At 38.1% G+C, this 16,685-nt stretch overlaps 1 protein-coding gene across 4 annotated transcripts in view; it reads right to left on the reverse strand.

Moving 5' to 3' along the window:
* Positions 1 to 16,685, reverse strand: part of KAT6B (lysine acetyltransferase 6B) — a 177,697-nt gene that overhangs the window by 33,420 nt on the left and 127,592 nt on the right. For 2 of the 4 annotated variants that reach the window (XM_045783444.2, XM_045783443.2), the window contains exons 8-13: positions 13,635 to 14,566; positions 12,495 to 12,616; positions 10,834 to 10,949; positions 8,883 to 9,024; positions 5,552 to 5,713; positions 2,133 to 2,226 (exon numbers count right to left, since the gene is read on the reverse strand). In XM_045783444.2, coding sequence (XP_045639400.2) covers positions 2,133 to 2,226; positions 5,552 to 5,713; positions 8,883 to 9,024; positions 10,834 to 10,949; positions 12,495 to 12,616; positions 13,635 to 14,566 — 1,568 coding nt within the window. The remainder of the gene's footprint in view (positions 1 to 2,132; positions 2,227 to 5,551; positions 5,714 to 8,882; positions 9,025 to 10,833; positions 10,950 to 12,494; positions 12,617 to 13,634; positions 14,567 to 16,685) is intronic. The other 2 variants (XM_045783445.2, XM_045783446.2) reach the window with 2 other exon arrangements.

The raw sequence follows: 16,685 nt of genomic DNA on the forward strand, positions 1-16,685 counted from the left end.
TACAAATTATACCCTCAGCGCTGTACTACCCAGGCACACCCTAATGGATGGCATTCATCATGATGGCCCTGAGCAATCCAGCAAGGTTCCAATGGGCTCCAGAGTTCTGGTTTAAAAATACAGGGTAGACTCAAATACAGTTTTCACTAAAACAGTTAACATAAAGATTCAGCATTTGAAGGGAACGTCTTTGTTGCTGGGTTGATCTCTTATGTAGGAGGCCTTAATCTCAGATCATGCTGTACAAATAAGATGCTACTGTATTTAGAGACTTGCGTTTTTATCTGTTAAGTACTAGTCCCTTTAAAAATTTTAGATAGAAAATCATTGTGGGCAGTACCGTGTATCACTTTGGAGATTCCATTAAAATCAAGAAAAATACATTAAATGCAGATCACTGATCCTACTGACCTACTGAAAACAAGAAGGTATCCAAGGAATTTACAGTCAGTTGGAAGTATGACACATCAGTTATCAGCACTAAAGCAGGCGCTAAGTCTAGGTGCTACGCTACAGAGATACGGAGCCAAGAAGGGAACGAAATCAATCTCCAGGAGGGGGGATCAAGGAGGGGAGATCAAACAGGAGAGATTCTTGAGCTGGTTCTTAACAAGGGGTAGGATTCTGAACAGGAGGAGGATGGGGAAGGAGGAACTGGTCACTTCAGGAGAGGGACTGCATAGACAAGAATGGAAATATGGAAACATGCTCAGAAAATGTGAGGAAAAAGAGATTAGCAGATGAACAATCAGCTGGAAGTAGGTGTGAGGAGACCTTCAATACTGAGCTCAGGAGTGCCGTATTCTGTAGGCACGAAGATGCTAAAAGTATCAAAAGGTTAAGGCTTGGACCGTTGCTATGCACATCGGAAACCATAATGTTTATGAACAACTTCTATATGGTGGCCACACACACAAAAAAGGGATTTGCCCATAGAACCGATTACACCTAGAACTCTGTAAAATAAAAATGGTGACTTCCTGGTAAAATGGCCCTCCATGGGAGAACTAGATCAGGAAATGAAGGATAAGACTAAGATAATAAATTAATAACTGGAAATGTTAACTGAAAATATAAAAGTCACTAGATAATACTTCAAAAAAAAGAACAATATCCTCAATGTCAATAAATTGCTTAAATCTGCCCAAAACTGCTATACGGTCATTTTTTTACCCCAACTTTAATATTTCAATATCTAGTAATACAGATTTGGACTCAACGTATTTATTCATTATTTTCCTTGAGCACATTTATATTGTGGTTTTTACATTTGATGTACCTTATGAAGATTATGCAATCTCCTAAATTTTCCTTCTTTCAGTTTAAAATCAGACAAACTACAATCTAGTAATGAAGAAGCACACAGTTCCCAGAAATTACTATTATCATGGATACTTGGCTTTTGTGTTATCTGGGTATTTTGAAATGAATTCTTCCAATGTAGCCTTAGCACTCCATTTACACACAAGGAGGAAAAAACCTACCCATATTTTTTACATTAGTGTGCATACTTTTTTGTATTAGTCCAATTTTAATTGAAGAGACTCTGAAGATACAAATGTATATAAAAAATATTTCTTGGGCAACCTTCTAGATAAAACACTGTAATAATTTCCGTAACAGAAAAAGGGAAATTAACAAAATAAGACATTTTGTTATTTCTACTAGAAAAGACTCAAAAGGATAAGCCACCAAAAGAATTGTTTTCTAGGTAGAAACATCCCTTTCTTGCTCTGTACTGATAAGATTATAGGTAAAATTTTAGAAAGCTGAAAATCCTTTTAAATAATACTTCCGTTAGCTCTAATCACAAATAATTGCCTCTTCTGGTGCTAATGAGCGTGAGCGCCATGGAATGGAATGTAATTCTGCCGGTTCATTCAGGGTAATGGCTTTGTGAGCTAGTGACACTGCCGAGAAATCTAGTCTCAATTTCCTAGAGCACAGTAAGTGAGCAGCAGTAAATTTTTCACTTGAGGAAGATTTTCTAACCTATGTAAATATAAAAAGTAAGCCTATTATCTACTGATAAAAACAACAAAGTACGTTAAATAAAGTTTTATGTGTTACTCGTTTCCTTTAACAGCCATCAGCTCCCTGGGTCATGAAAGTAAGTAAAGCACTTCACTTACTGAAATCAATGAGAAACCGTCCAAATCCTTGCCTTTGGTGCTGGGGCATGATCATTATGCAGGAGACATTATACTTCTGCTGGCAAAGCTTTTCCTGAGGGAAGGAGAAACAGATCAAGTATGTCAGAGCTCTGCTGAAGTGGGCAATTCCCTGCACCTGCCACCATCCTTGCACGACAGTCCACTAAGGTGAGCCAATGTGTTAGGTCGGGATCAAGCAGATTAATCCCATTGTGTTGATCAATCAAACTACCTGCTAACAACAAACCATCAACTCCAGGCATGCTTCTCAATTACACCTTTATGCCTGAAAGTTGGGAGCATAAAATACGAATAAAGAATCCAAGTAATGACGAGCCAAATGAAATAGAACACAGACAGTATGCAAGAAATTATTTCCGTGCTCAAACAACTTGGGAGATGGAGGAAAAAACCCAAATATCCAGAGAGTCACACAGCGGGCTAAGGTAGGACTGTGCTGGCTACCTTGCTAAACAGCTTAGACTTTGAAACAGCAATCTGTCTTCTGCCTTTGACCAAATGCCCCAGGGAAACGAAAACGGTGCACGTGTAGGCAGATCTGCGCAGATACATTTCTCTTATGGATAAAAAGTCAAAGTAAAAAGCTAGAGAAGTAATTAATCTCATTTCAAACCGGGAAAACAAATCAAAACAAAAAAGACCAGGGCAATAGAAACCTCAAAGCCTCCACACAAAAGTGAGGCCAAAATATTACCAACAGTATGAAACCAGGAGGGGAAGACTGGGAAGAATATGGTGGGAAACCATCCTTAGAGTTAGGAAAAATTTGCAATTTTCATGGGATGTGGCATCAGAGCAGCAATATTTTATTCAGAGTACACAGAAGCAGCCAAAGCCTACACAGAGAAGATCTGGAAAAGGCTTTTGAGGTTGTGAATGCTCTGGCCAAATATAAACCACAAATAAGACTGACCACAAATGGTACTAACCACATGAAAGAATTACTTCAGAACACCCAGATCTTTAATGAACCTATTTGAAAGATCATAGGAAATTGTTGTGGAAAAAACCCTACAGGGCAGAATTAGAGATTTCTTTGTGAAAAAGATGTGCTCCCAACATTTCACATTTATAGCTGTCCTTGGAGTCTCTAAGAAATGAGAAGGAAGAAATAATGTGTGTCAGTTTCCCTAAGAAACTGGATTGTCCATCACTGGATGTGCACATCAGAGGGAAATGTTCAAATAATTAGTCTTCTCTGCAAAGTTAGACAAATGGTTCACTCTATCTAAAGAGAGATGTACTCTGCGTTGAAAGGAGTCATCCTTTATGCCATTCTTTTTTTTTTGGTCCCAAGCCATTCCTACCTTTTGATTTTGTAAGCCACCCCAACCCTCCCCTCCACCCCACTTCCACCTTTAACACATGTTACTACAGCTTAATTCTAATCTATGGATAAAGTAACTGTTCCTGCTTTCCCTCCTGTGTAGTCTTCTATTATCTGCCTGCAAAGTCATATGCATGTAATGACTTACAATGAAATTTTCTAGGTCATCTTGGCCATTCTCTAGCTATAAACTCTAGTATGGCTGGTTTAAGTATAACCCCAAAGGGCCACAGTCCTTCACACTCCAATTGACACATTAGAATATGGTTTAATTTGCATGTATCTCGACTTTTAAAATGGTTTTTTTAAGATTAATTTTTGTTTTACTACACTGCCCAAAAATGAGTTTTCCGGGTAGGAAATGACAGTAGCTGCTGCCATGCTGTAAAAGAAAACTGTGGCAAAATGAGAAAAGCTTTGCTTGTTTTAAGTAAAATGCTGGGTTCCCCGGAAGAAGATAGGCAGACACCAAAACTATAAGAGTCCCCATCAACTGTAGACCCAGAGGCCAATTTGAGACAAGGACCATAGGCACCATTAAGCATCTACATTTAAACAGACTAGAAACATCATTCTTTTTTTTTTTTTTTTTTTTTAAGTAGACTCCACGCACAGCATGGAGCCCAACATGGGGTTGTGGGCTGACTGAGCCATCCAGACACCTCAAGAAATGCCATTTTCTAACAGGAAGGACAATCATGACCACTATTCCTTTTTTTTTTTTTTGAAGAAATTTCTACCCAACGTGGGGCTCAAACTTACGACCCTGAGACCGAGAGTTGCATGCTCTACCGACTAAGACAGCCAGGCGCCCCATGACAACCACTCTTTTTAACTCATTGGAGAAAAAGATCTTTATAAACCTAAACAAAAGGTAAGATGTTTACATTATATAAATAGATTTCCTATTTATTGTTTTTTTTGTGTGTGTGTTAATTCTCTGTCATCTTTTTAACCTGTTATGTGCAAATTAACTTTTGTCTTTTTTGTTTTGGAGCCTTACCAAATATGTGTACTAAAATACTGATGCTGTTTCCCATGAATGCTATCACTTATTTATATTTTTGTTTATGACCTTTGGGTTGATTCTAAACTTTAGAAAAACTGCAGTTTGCAATGGACCTTCACATATACTCTATCTTTTGATATTCCATGAAAACGACACTTCCATAAGGCATTCCATTTACATTATTATGCAAGAGTAGATTCACTAAAATTCATTGATCACCTAACACACAAAACTGTATCATAAAATAAATAAAATATAGGGTTCAGCTCATTTACTGTGTGCATGGAAGTCTTATAATTACCATCCTGGCACATTAAACTATCTCCTAGGTGTGTAAGAAAAGTTAAGCTCATTACCTGGTAAATATCTCCAAACTCAGTTTTTCCTTATTGCATATGAGTTATTATCAGAAGCCTTTGAACAGAGGAATGTGAGTATAAAAGACAAACTATAACCACTCAGTATGTCACGGGCTTCCCTATTAACAGCTGGAGATACTCAGGCTTTCTAAAGGTGAGGCTGCTTTAGATCTTAAAACAACAGCATAGAGAGTAAGAGACAAAAGAGTAAACCTAGTCATTATATCACCTTGACTGTCCAAATGCCAACCTTCCAACTCACTGAGATACTGATGACCACAGAGGGAATACACTGAGGAGAAATGAGAACCATCTCTTAAATGCTACACTACACTGAAACCTTCATGTTGATACCACTGAGAGGGGGCAAGGGAAATAAGCTTAACATTTAAAAAAATCAAAGATGCTAGGTGGTCCAAGGCAGCAATTATAATGTTACATGGTTGCTGACAGTTAAGACAGCAAACACTGCTGAGGTCCTTTACACACTTTCTAGGCATGATGTTTACTGTTTTTTTAAATTAGCTCTGAACAAGAACCTGAGCTTTCAGAAATATGTATCACTTATTCAAATTATAGTCATTAAAAAAAAAACAACAAAAACCAACCCTCTCCAAAGAATTGGGCTCTACCAAAAACATTTTGAATAAGAAAATGAAGGTCATACTGGCTCTTGTTTTACCTTAGAGAAGTATCCAACCAGATGACAGCCCTTTTCATCATTTTTTGTAAGGACATAAAAAAGGAATGGCTCGACATCATAATACAACGTTTTGTGGTCCAGGAAGAGCTTGGCTAACAAGCAAAGGTTTTGGCAATAAATTTTGCTCATATTCCCATCAACCTAGCAAAGAGAAACAGACATTATTTAACATAAAAATGCCACTCAATATAAAATTATTTTTATATGGTATTTTTGGAAAGTATATAATTTTATTTCCAAGTCCCAAACTGAGAGATTGAACTACTCCATTTAACAAGTATAAAGTCAACCAGAAAACAGTTGTCACCTGGCAAATAAGAATTCCACTTTTTCTCTTAAATTAGGGTAAATTTAAGTTCGCTTAAATCTCTTTAAGCTACCTGAAGAAAGCCGAAACCACTAATGAAAGAGTCATTCTTATTTGCAATTTACTACAAGTAAAACAATCAGGCATGTCCTCCCTGTTTGAACCAAGTAAATCTGAATTGAAGAAATGTAAACACATCAAAATACCGCTCAAGGAAGTTAAACTTTATGTAGTTTTCAAAAGGACTTCATATGAAAATAAAATAAATGCACAGTATTATTCTGATTCCTCAGAAGTGTAGATTAGCAAAAGAGGATTCCATTTTGGTTTTATCCCAAGCATCATTTGCAATATAATTGGAAGAGATAAAATTTCTATGTTGGGAATACTTACAGAGAAAGTGAGATGAATTTCAACCTACAATAAGTACCATGATTACAGTCTACTTCTCTTCAAAATAAAAGAATCAAGCTGTGATACTGATGGTTATAGACAGGAGGCTAGGCACAGATGCCAATTTCTTTGATCAAATGTAGTTACTTGTTGAAAACCAAAAGCACAGCAGATTCAAGAATTTCCCTAGCACTATTCTTAAGGGAAATGGGTATTTGCTAACCAGAGCTCTGTAACAATGAACTTGACCGTTCTCCAGTCTCCTGTGGACCATACACGTTCTCATATTGCACAAATTATTTTTAGACTTCATATAACTATTTCCCTTGGATGAAACCTAGGTCCCACGCATAGCAACATAATCAAATATGGGCAATGGACACAGAGGATACAATTCTCTCTTTAATTAAAGGAAGTTTTTATGTATTTGAGAGTACGGTCCTTTCGGAAATGATAGTTCATTACAAAAAGGAAAGACAGAGATGTAGGTGTTGACAAACCAGAAAAAAAGAGGATGCTGCTGAAGCAAATTCTTATCAGCTGTGTAAGGTCTAATATGCACGCTTTCAAGAGGGATAAAGACAGGAAAGTATTAATTTATGATTACTCTTCGTTTACTATAAAGGTTACTTAGGAGACTGCTGAGAGAAAAGTTTCCTATATGCTATTCTCTAAATATTAACTCAGACTCTAGAATAGGGACTTTGGCACAGAAAATCCAATTCTTTCAAATATTTTTATGCGTGCATTTTACTAATTTGTTTTCATTTTTCCCCTCTGATCTTGGTGATTGTTCAAAAGCACCTGCCCTGAAATAGCAGATCATTGTTGTCAGACTTCCAAAATTGACTCTCTTATCCCTGAGAGGACTCTGCCAGGATTTATGAGAGCTTAAACCCCACAAGCAGGTTCATGACGATTTAGTTCACCATTACTTAAAGGCAACAATGTGTTTTGTCCTTTGGGAAACAGAGACAGTGATTTTCATTTCATTTCGGTTTTAAGAAAGGATCCCAGGCATGAAGGAAGGAGCCAACAGGAAAGTTGAACTTGTGACATAACTTAAGTCTCCAATGAGAATAGCTCTGTTGTCTCACCTGGTTGGGGCTGACTGAGTGACATCCCAAAATGAACTTAATGACTTGCATTCACTTTCCCTCTAGCCCAGGGGGCCTCAAGGGGAGTAAGTTTGCCTCCTAAGCGACACTATGCCAGGAAAAAATTGTGCTTGTTACAGCTGGAAGCAATGTGGTACTACTAGCAGTTAGTGGGTAGAGGCCAGGGATGCCACCGAACACTCTACGATGCACAGGATGCTCCCTACGCTAAAGAACTATCTAGCCTGAGAAGTGAATAGTGCCCAGGCTCAGAAACCCTGCCCCTATCCTCTGGTAAGTACTAATAAATTATTAAATCTTCCTAGCAACAATACCCTTCTTCCTTCAAGCTTACCAAAAGAGCCTGATATAACCAGGAAGAGGGTCTTTAAAAAAATCCTAACACGCAGCTGGAGTTACTGTGCTCTCTGACTGGCCTTCAGAAAAAGCAGCGGGCCCTGGCTAGTCTGCAAGAGGTAGCCTAGTCAATGAGAGAAGCCTATGTGTGACCGTCCCCTATTCTAAATATAATGCAAGACATTACACACCAGAACTAAGGTGAAATTTGGGCAGAATAATAAATTTCAGTCTGACCAACTCAAAAATAGAGAAATCTAAAGTAAAACTGTATTTCAGAGAAAAAAAACACATGTCTGCTGCGCAGGGAAGGCTTGTTCTGAACACCCATGCATGAAAACAATGCACCGAGATGGGTAACAGAGAAGGGAATTAGGCAGGGCAATGGAAGTGCTCAACTGGAGGAACGAGAACAAAGTAGAGAATGAAGAATCCCTGAGAACAGGCAAGAACACGAAAGAAAGGCATGGTCTCTTCAAGGTACAAGTGACACAGCTAAACTGACAATAGAACATGATTAAACAATGAAACGATATGCAGGCAAAGACCTTTTGCTATTAAATCAGTTCTGAAAACACAAAATGTCTTTAAGAACCCACAATGACAGACACATGGCCACAAGGGGTTCCTGTGAACAGCAGAGTTCTCCAGGGGTGGCCATCAACCCAGATGAGGGGGGCAGTCCCAACATCTGCTAGGGTCTCACCAAAAGGATTATCCACCCTGCCAAGAAATGGATGGAAACACAGGTGGTTGTGTATTGAGGAGATATGTACAGCTGCTCAATTCCCTGGAAGAGTGAGCACCTGCCAGACATTGGCTGGAGCTGCTGAACAAAGCGAATTTCTCTTGCCAAAGAAAGTAGAATTTACAAAGAGTTGAGAAGATCATAAATTCACTGGTGAATATATCTGGTGCAGACAGGGATTTGGGGGAAGACAAAAAAGTTAATGTGATGAAGTAGGAATTCATCATCAATCTAAATGGTTGCTCAATATAGTTAAACATTCCAAAACATGGAGATATTTTAAAGAGCAGTCTAAATTTGAAGCCAAAATCGAATACACTGTGCACCTTCTAGAAACAAATGAGAATGTAATCAACAATTGGAAGTAGTAGGTCTCAAAAGCTGAATTTTTTATTTACACATGCTTACCTCAAATACTGAAAGGTCTTTCCTTCGGTAAATTTCATTTGCTGGAGGATGAAACCATCCACATTTCTTTGAGTGTCTTAACAAAATATTTTTACTTTTCATATATTTAAGACAGAATTCACACAGGTAAAGCTTTGGTAATCTGTTAAAATTTTAAAATCAAAGAATCTATCAGATTGATTATACTGTTCAGGAAAAAAATATTAAATATTGTTCGATTTTCTCCAAGTCATAATAAGGCTGTACAACAGTATTTGAAAGAAGTGGTTTCAAAAAAAGAAAAAGAAAATAGAAAGCCAATAGTAAAGAGAATGTACAAAGCTTACGTTATTTTTCAGTATAATAATATTTGCTGCCATTATTTTGTGAACAAATCATTTGTTTCCTTAGAAACACTGTACAGACAAAAAGGTTTTCAGACCTAGAACCACTACTTGAAAAATCAACAATAAGGATGGCCCGCTGTCAGGTAAACATGAATATTTTTCAAATTTCAGATTTAATGTCATAGTGTCAATAGTATGTATGGTCAGTGGTGTAACTAGTCATCTTTTACTCTGAGGGAAGTACATTCATTATTTTAAAAAATGATCTGTGTACTTATAAGGCAGAGAAGTCCTAGAATTTAATTAACATTTCTATTGATGGATGAGGTAACTTTAAAGTCTTATCACAATTACATATACATCTAAAGCAGTAAATGTAGAAAAATCCAAACATCTTATTTCTACAAATTTCACTGACTCTGAGTAACATTATACAAATAGGTTTCTCTTCCATGATGACTTTTTCTTCACTTTTAAAATTATAACATTTTTAATGTGTGCCCGATCACACTTAAACATATAGTTAGTATCGTTAAGAAAATGTTTAGAAGCACTTTACAGGTCTTTGGGGTGTAAGAATGGGTAGAACGGTTTTGGGGAAAATTAGCTACAGACTCAGAGAATAGTAATTTAAAAATCTTGGAGTTATATACAAATTGTACTCAAAGCTCTCAGAACACATGACTTGTGATTACCCATACCAATTGAAGCTCATAGGTGTTTTTAAAAGTTGTTCAAGAACACACAGCAGAGTCATATAAGCTAGAAAGAGAAACCGAGACTCCTGACTCTTACTCTGCCACTTAACTTCTAAAACACCCTCCCCATTTTCTCCAGTAGATGATGGGCCAGACACCCATGTGGTGGAGAAAAGGACAATTATCTACTGTAGAAGAAAAGCAAGTTTGTGATTACCAGAAACTTCGCAGGCTTAAAGCATTTGAGAAGATACTAATCAAGTATATCCTGGTGTACCTGAAGGAAGAGATCTGGTCACAGGATAGCCACTTCTAGATACCTCAGTTCAAGACAATTTCACAGCTAATCTTAGTTCAAGACAAAAAGAACTCTAGATCATTATTTTCTCTTCATTTTTAACAAGTTAGTCACAAATGGCTCTAAAAGTAAAGATTTGGTGAAAGGTCTCTTAAGGCTACCCACTCCCACCTACTTTCTTTCATTTTTCCTTCTGCTACTTTTCTGTAAAAAACTTGAAAACAAAATGTCAGATATCAGAGATAAAACGAACAGGGCTAATTAGGAAAATAAACAGGGCAATGAGAAGAAACCACCAATTACTTTACAATGGTCAGTGTTTTTTCTCCTTATTTGGTTTCATCCACAAACAACATTTGTCCAATTAACCAGAGAGAGAAAGCATGATCTTAGAAGCTCAAAGGCAAAATTTACAATGCCTGTGTAAGTAAGGAGTGGAAGGAGTCTATGCAGAATAGTAAATACTACTATAAAAAGACACTGACAAAAGTAATAGTTTGGGAAGCGCTTAGACTTGACTATTGAAATTTATGTCCTATAAATCATCTAATTCCTGCTTCAGAACTGAGAAATCCCCTTCCTCACATATATGACATTCAAGTTATATGCCTTCTGGGCTGTTCCATTACCTTGCATATTCCTGTGGGTAAGGCGAGGAGTACCAGGTTTGGATTTCGTATTTCCCGAATTCTATTACAGAAGGGTACCGGCCACAGTCTTCCACTCCACTTTCACACTCTATTTTCTGTCAGAGAAAAGAAAAGGAAGGAAATAAAATGTGTGTATTAGAAGAGAAATTCTTCACTTACCTTTTGGTTCTTTCACCAGTGGATATGAAAACCTATCAAGAACAGACACTAATCTTCATGGGGAATTTTCATGTTGTTGAAAACACATTAGAGGATCTTGGTAAAATAATCAACTTTGTGTAAGATTCATATATGAACAAACTAATACCCTAAGAAACAGTATCACCAAGACAGAAAATGAGTACACGGTAAATACATACAAATGTCTACTGAACTGAATGAATTTAATGACCTGGTGCAATGCATTAAAACTGAGTAAATGAGAAGATGATCTAGCCGTTAGACACTCTCACAGTCCCCTGTTCCTCCATGAAGTTAACAGCGATCCCAACTGTAATTATATCATCAACTGTGAAAGGCTGCAGTTTAATAACCATCTCCTCTTTCTCCCCTTACTCGCAAGCAGTACACTCCATGTGGTTAAGAAGTTTGCCTGCCTGATACAGAGAAGAAATGTTCTTGAGTGAAATGCCTGTGTTACTGTACTGGAAAGAAAGGGCTTAAAATTTAACAGCATTTTTCAGATAATGGCCTACTGTTCATCAAGTCTGTCTATGAATGCCAGAAGTACGCTGAAAATGTGATAATATTTAAGGACTTCAAATCTCAGAAACTGGGAGAATTTCTGACATTTATTTTAGCCAAAGGAAAACAATACACAGCATACTGATGGGGAAGAATGAGGAATGGAAATATCCAATGGCTCCTTAAATTAGAAACTGTCAGAAGTATTTAGCCCAAGTGGCTGCTACTAAAAATAAAGCTTGAGAGCCTACAGATAGCTCCCTCCCCACACCACAAAAAGTGAGATTAGGTAGGAAGTCTCTCTGAATAGTTTGCCATAGAAACTGAACATGCTCTACTGACGTAACACATTCATGCTCCATAATAAATCTGACCTCGAAAAGCCCAAAGCCTTGCCTGTCACCTGTTTTGGTGACAATAAACTACCTGGAGTTACTATTTTAAGTGGAATCATTTAAACAAATTACTGGACAATGAAAATAAAAGTGATTATAACTGATTGTGCAACACAATATTGTCTTAACGCCAAAGTGTTAAAATTACGAGACATTTTTCATATGGCTGGCCATCTGTGTTGGAAGAACCATTGGTAAATTTAAAAGTGATGTTCTTTTTAACCATTTAAAACTGCTGTTTTCTACAGTTCCACAAAAATCGTAAGAAATCTAGTCCTTCATACCTAGAAGCATTTTTCCAAATCTGCTTCAACTACTGCTACTCTGGTCTATTTTTTGAGACCAGCTGAGCCCTTATCAACTTTTGAGAGTGGAGACAATTTTATAAAGACACTCTGCTTTTGAAGCTAGAGTCAACACGAACAATCATGTAACAGTTAAAGGACCACAAAGGATTCTGAGGGGGATTCGCAATAAAAGCAAAGCAGTAATTTTGTAATAGTCACATACAGAAAAATCACATCTTATCCTTGTTACTATAATGTGGTATCCTGGCCTTACCTCCCAAGAAAGTTCCTGGGCCTGCTTAAAAACATCCAAATCCTCTTCAGTAACGGTATCCTTGTTTCCAATCACATTTATATCTGTACTTTCTTGTTTGATGCTTATTTTGATTTCAGTATCTGTTATTTAAAACCAGCAGAAAGTGCATTCACTGACTTGAATCATGAGTAACCACCATATATTACCAAAATGGCACCAAATTAGCATAGTGGGCAAATAGGGATATTTTTCTAAGCTTTATAAGCTTTTATATCTAAGCACTGCTCCAAGATCCAGCAGTACCCTTTCCCTGCTGTACCCAAATTTTTATTTGAATTACCACTATCATCTTTTTATAGTTTCAACAAATAAATGAGGGAAAGTAAGAGCAATACAAAGCAAAATCATATTTTTCAACCGAGATTAGAAGTTATATCAATGTTTAGTTATAGAATTCCCATTATCCCTTTTGAGATTAAAAAAAACAAACAAACTACCGCTTTGTCGAAATGACACATTTTTGTTTTTTGGTTTTTTTTTTTTTTTGTTTTATAAAGGGTAGCAAATGTAACGGGCCAATTTGTTAAATGAAATCATGAAATCCGTTTTCTCCCTACGGTGAATATACACACAGACACACTCACACCCAAAAGCACACTTCACAGAATCACAGATCAGGCTTTGTGGAGAAGGAAGCAGGATGAACTTGGTCATGAGAAAGCAATGGAGCAGAGGGAGCGGAAATGAGGAGCTGAACCCCCCCTGCGGAAGCACTGACGGCACGGAAGCAAGCGGCGCCGTGGCTGAGGGGGCGGCATGGCGGAGGACATGGCAGAAGCGTGACAGTGGCTACTCATGCGGGACTACAAAGCCAGAAGCAACACTATGGAGGCATCTGGGGGTCCTAGTGTCACTACGGATGGAAATAAATAATAAAAGGTGGGAGAGTATTAGTTGGAAAAAAAAACAACATTTTGGAGGTTTAGTCAGCATTAGAAAAAGGTCAAAGTTTCACTGCTTCTGTATGAAAGTGAAGTGAGAACAAGAGAAATAGCTAAGACCTATGTGACAAATAGGAATTGATTGATTTATTTTTTTCGGGGTTGGGGAGAAAGGGACGGGACGCAGGTTTGGTTGGAGCTTTGACCTTTTGCTTACCATCATCCTGATCAGGTTTAATCCTTCCGTCTGTCAAGCTCCCCTTCCCTGGTGAGGGGGTCCCCATCTGAGGGGTCACTTTATATTTTAATCTGCCTAGCATCCTGTGCTTTTTAAGGAAAGTTGTTCGCTTGAAGTGAGCAATTGCTTTAAAAATACGTCCTCTAGCCATCCCCCAGCTAGAGGAGGAGGAGTGAGCAATAAACCTACTTCTAATATCTCTTTTTCCAAAGAAATGGGCTTTAGATTTTGCCGTGGAAGATAATTCAGTTTTACGACGCATACGTTTGGGTGGTGCATAACTTGGGTGTCCCTTTTTTCGAGACTGTCCCTGAGTGGTATAGATATGAGAGAGTCCATCAAAGAGTGCCTTCAGCTGGCTGTTCTTAGTCAGACTGCTAAAGGAGGGCACACTGGACTGGCTAGAAGAACTCTGGGGAGAGGTAGAAGAAGTGGAGGTGCTGGACTTTTGTGAACTGGGGCTCTGACCAGAGATGGGGGTTGGGGGTGGAAGTGAAGAAGGTGGAGGTTTTAGCTTTTGTGTGGTACCTGTAGCCAACACATGAGAAGTGCATGACTGTTTCTGAGAGACCTTTTTCCTTGGACGATAGTGCTTTGAAAAGTCTATTATTTCACCTCGTGATCTGCGACCATCAGGTGATGGTGTAAAAAACTTAGTAAGGCCATCAATGAGCCCTTTGGTTTTCTTGTTAACTTTAAGTGTAGAGGCAGAAATGTAGGTGGAGGTGGTGGTGATTTTGGTGGTGGCACCAGGCCGAGTGGGGTCTGTAACAGCCAATCTGCTGCTTGAGTCCTTCCCAGATGCAGCATGACCAGATGAAGGTGTGGTACAGACTTTAGTCTTTTGACCCCTACCAGGTGACCCCCTTCCTGTGAATGCATTCATGGATCCTTCATCACTGGTTACAGACCTAGGCAAAAATTTAGAGAATAGTATCAGCATTTAATAATAGAATTATAAAGGTATCTAAAACAAATTTATAGCAACTAGATGCATTCAATGTGCTTAAACTTAAGAGCTGAACTGCAACCCTAAGAACTGTGTCTGTGTGTGCACCTCCATTTGGTGTTTCTCTGTTCAAACGGGAAGTGGCCACTACATGTGCATGTCGTGATTCTCCCAGGGCCCTTCCAGGAGGACTGGAAGAAGCCACGTGGACCCAGGGGCAATAGAAGTAAGACAATTTTTGAAGCAACTCAAAGAACATGCAATGCTTTCATTATACTTAAATAAAAATGGTACCCCCTGTGTGGTCACAAGTCATTATGATTTCCTATGTCTTTTAAAAAGTATTAAAGGACATAAGTCGTTAAGCATTATCTAGAAGTGAAAGAATAAGCTCATCTAATCTCTAGTGAGAAGCAATTTTAACTCAATTGGAAAATTTATATAAATAGAATTTGAGTAAGTCTATAAATTAGTACTTTGTTGTTGTTAAAGAAAACACTGAAGATATCCTCTTCCTCTCGGCAGTTTATGCTTAGGATGATAAGATAACCAATAATACTCTCTAAGTAGAGGAGACAATTAATTACAGCATAAAATATTGCTGAAAAAAGGACAACAATAGCAAAAACTGAAGAAATGATTAAAGAAAAGCTACAGCGGGTCAGACATGACATGGAAAGTCTGGTGAAGAAGCAGCACATTAACCATGGTCATTATCAGATACTTGGCATCAGAATCTTTATACACTACTTCAGCTCATTTGAGGCTGGTCCTGCCCATCCAGCTGTGTGGTCAATAGAGACCAGAGGCCACTCTACAACCACAGCTGCTTAGAACAACAGCAGCTGCCTGCCTTCACCTCAGGCTAGGGCTTGGAAAGCTACCCATTTTGCAGCAGAATTTTATACAATAGAAACATTTGCATGTGAATTATGGCAGTGCTGGGGCCCAAGAATGCACTTTAAAAATTATCAATTTAGCTGAAGGCTCATAATGAAGAAATGGAAGCCTGAAAATGATATGATATTCCATTATAAAAATATCTTAATTACAAATAGAAGAGCACATTTTAGTGGTCATCCTGTACACTAATGAACAATTTCAGCAGTCAGCTGCAGCGGATTCTGGTGCAGAGCAACTGGGCGAGCTCCTGGGCTCACGTGAGGCAGCTCCGCCGCCAGGAGCTCTGCCCAACACCAGTGATACAGCCGAATCAGGTTAACACTGGAGATCTCTAGTGTCACAGTGAGGGTTACCAATAAGCAATCATCCGAGCTAAAATGTTTCCCATTAGAATGCTGCATTTGGACTGTATCTGGAATCGATTGCCCAGAAAGGATAAGATGCTTATAAAGCATGTAAAAAGGAAAACTCCCTAGACCGTCTTAAAAATTCCTAAGCTCAAAGGACAATTTTGGACAAACAAAAAGTTAGGACTGGTGCCAGATGCAATTTTCAGCTGTGTCCTTTGTTTAGAAAGTTTATATCCTAATTTGGTTTTTTTAATTGGGCCCTGAGGATACAGTCCCATTTTGAGAACAATGCTTACACAGGATGAATGCAAAAACATATAATTTCTACTTCAAATGATGCTAATATGAAAGATTTTATTCATAAATGTTTCATGTTTGCCTCGAGAAATTAACAAAAATTCCATTTAAAAATGTCCACCAGTTAAAGGGCTTTCATAAAAAAACTCTATAAAGGAATGTGCATTTTCTACTTCTCCGCTGGGAAACAGAGGTGCAGGAGAAGATAGGTTTTTCTGAGAGTAGGTAAGGTAGTGAACTGCTTCAGATAAAATTAGGGGGAAGAGTAGCAAGTAAGTAAGATATCTGGTGTTTTGTTCACAGTGTGTGCAGAGCATCTGTTCATTTCTACAGCACAATGACCCTTTCATGAAGCTTAGAGAGGCGGGTGATGGTTTTATTGATAGAACTCCTTTAGATATGCAACTCCCTATTTGAATTGATAGTCAATTCTATATTCCAAAGGTTTAAAAAAACCCATCCATTTCTCCCATTATCTCTCCTCTACTTCTCTAAGTTAAACTCCTGCTAAATGCTCTACTGGGCCTTAAT

This window comes from Ursus americanus, chromosome 6 (genome assembly GCF_024610735.1).
Source record: "Ursus americanus isolate L20-20 chromosome 6, mUrsAme1.1.p, whole genome shotgun sequence".
Taxonomy (NCBI): Eukaryota; Metazoa; Chordata; class Mammalia; order Carnivora; family Ursidae; genus Ursus; species Ursus americanus.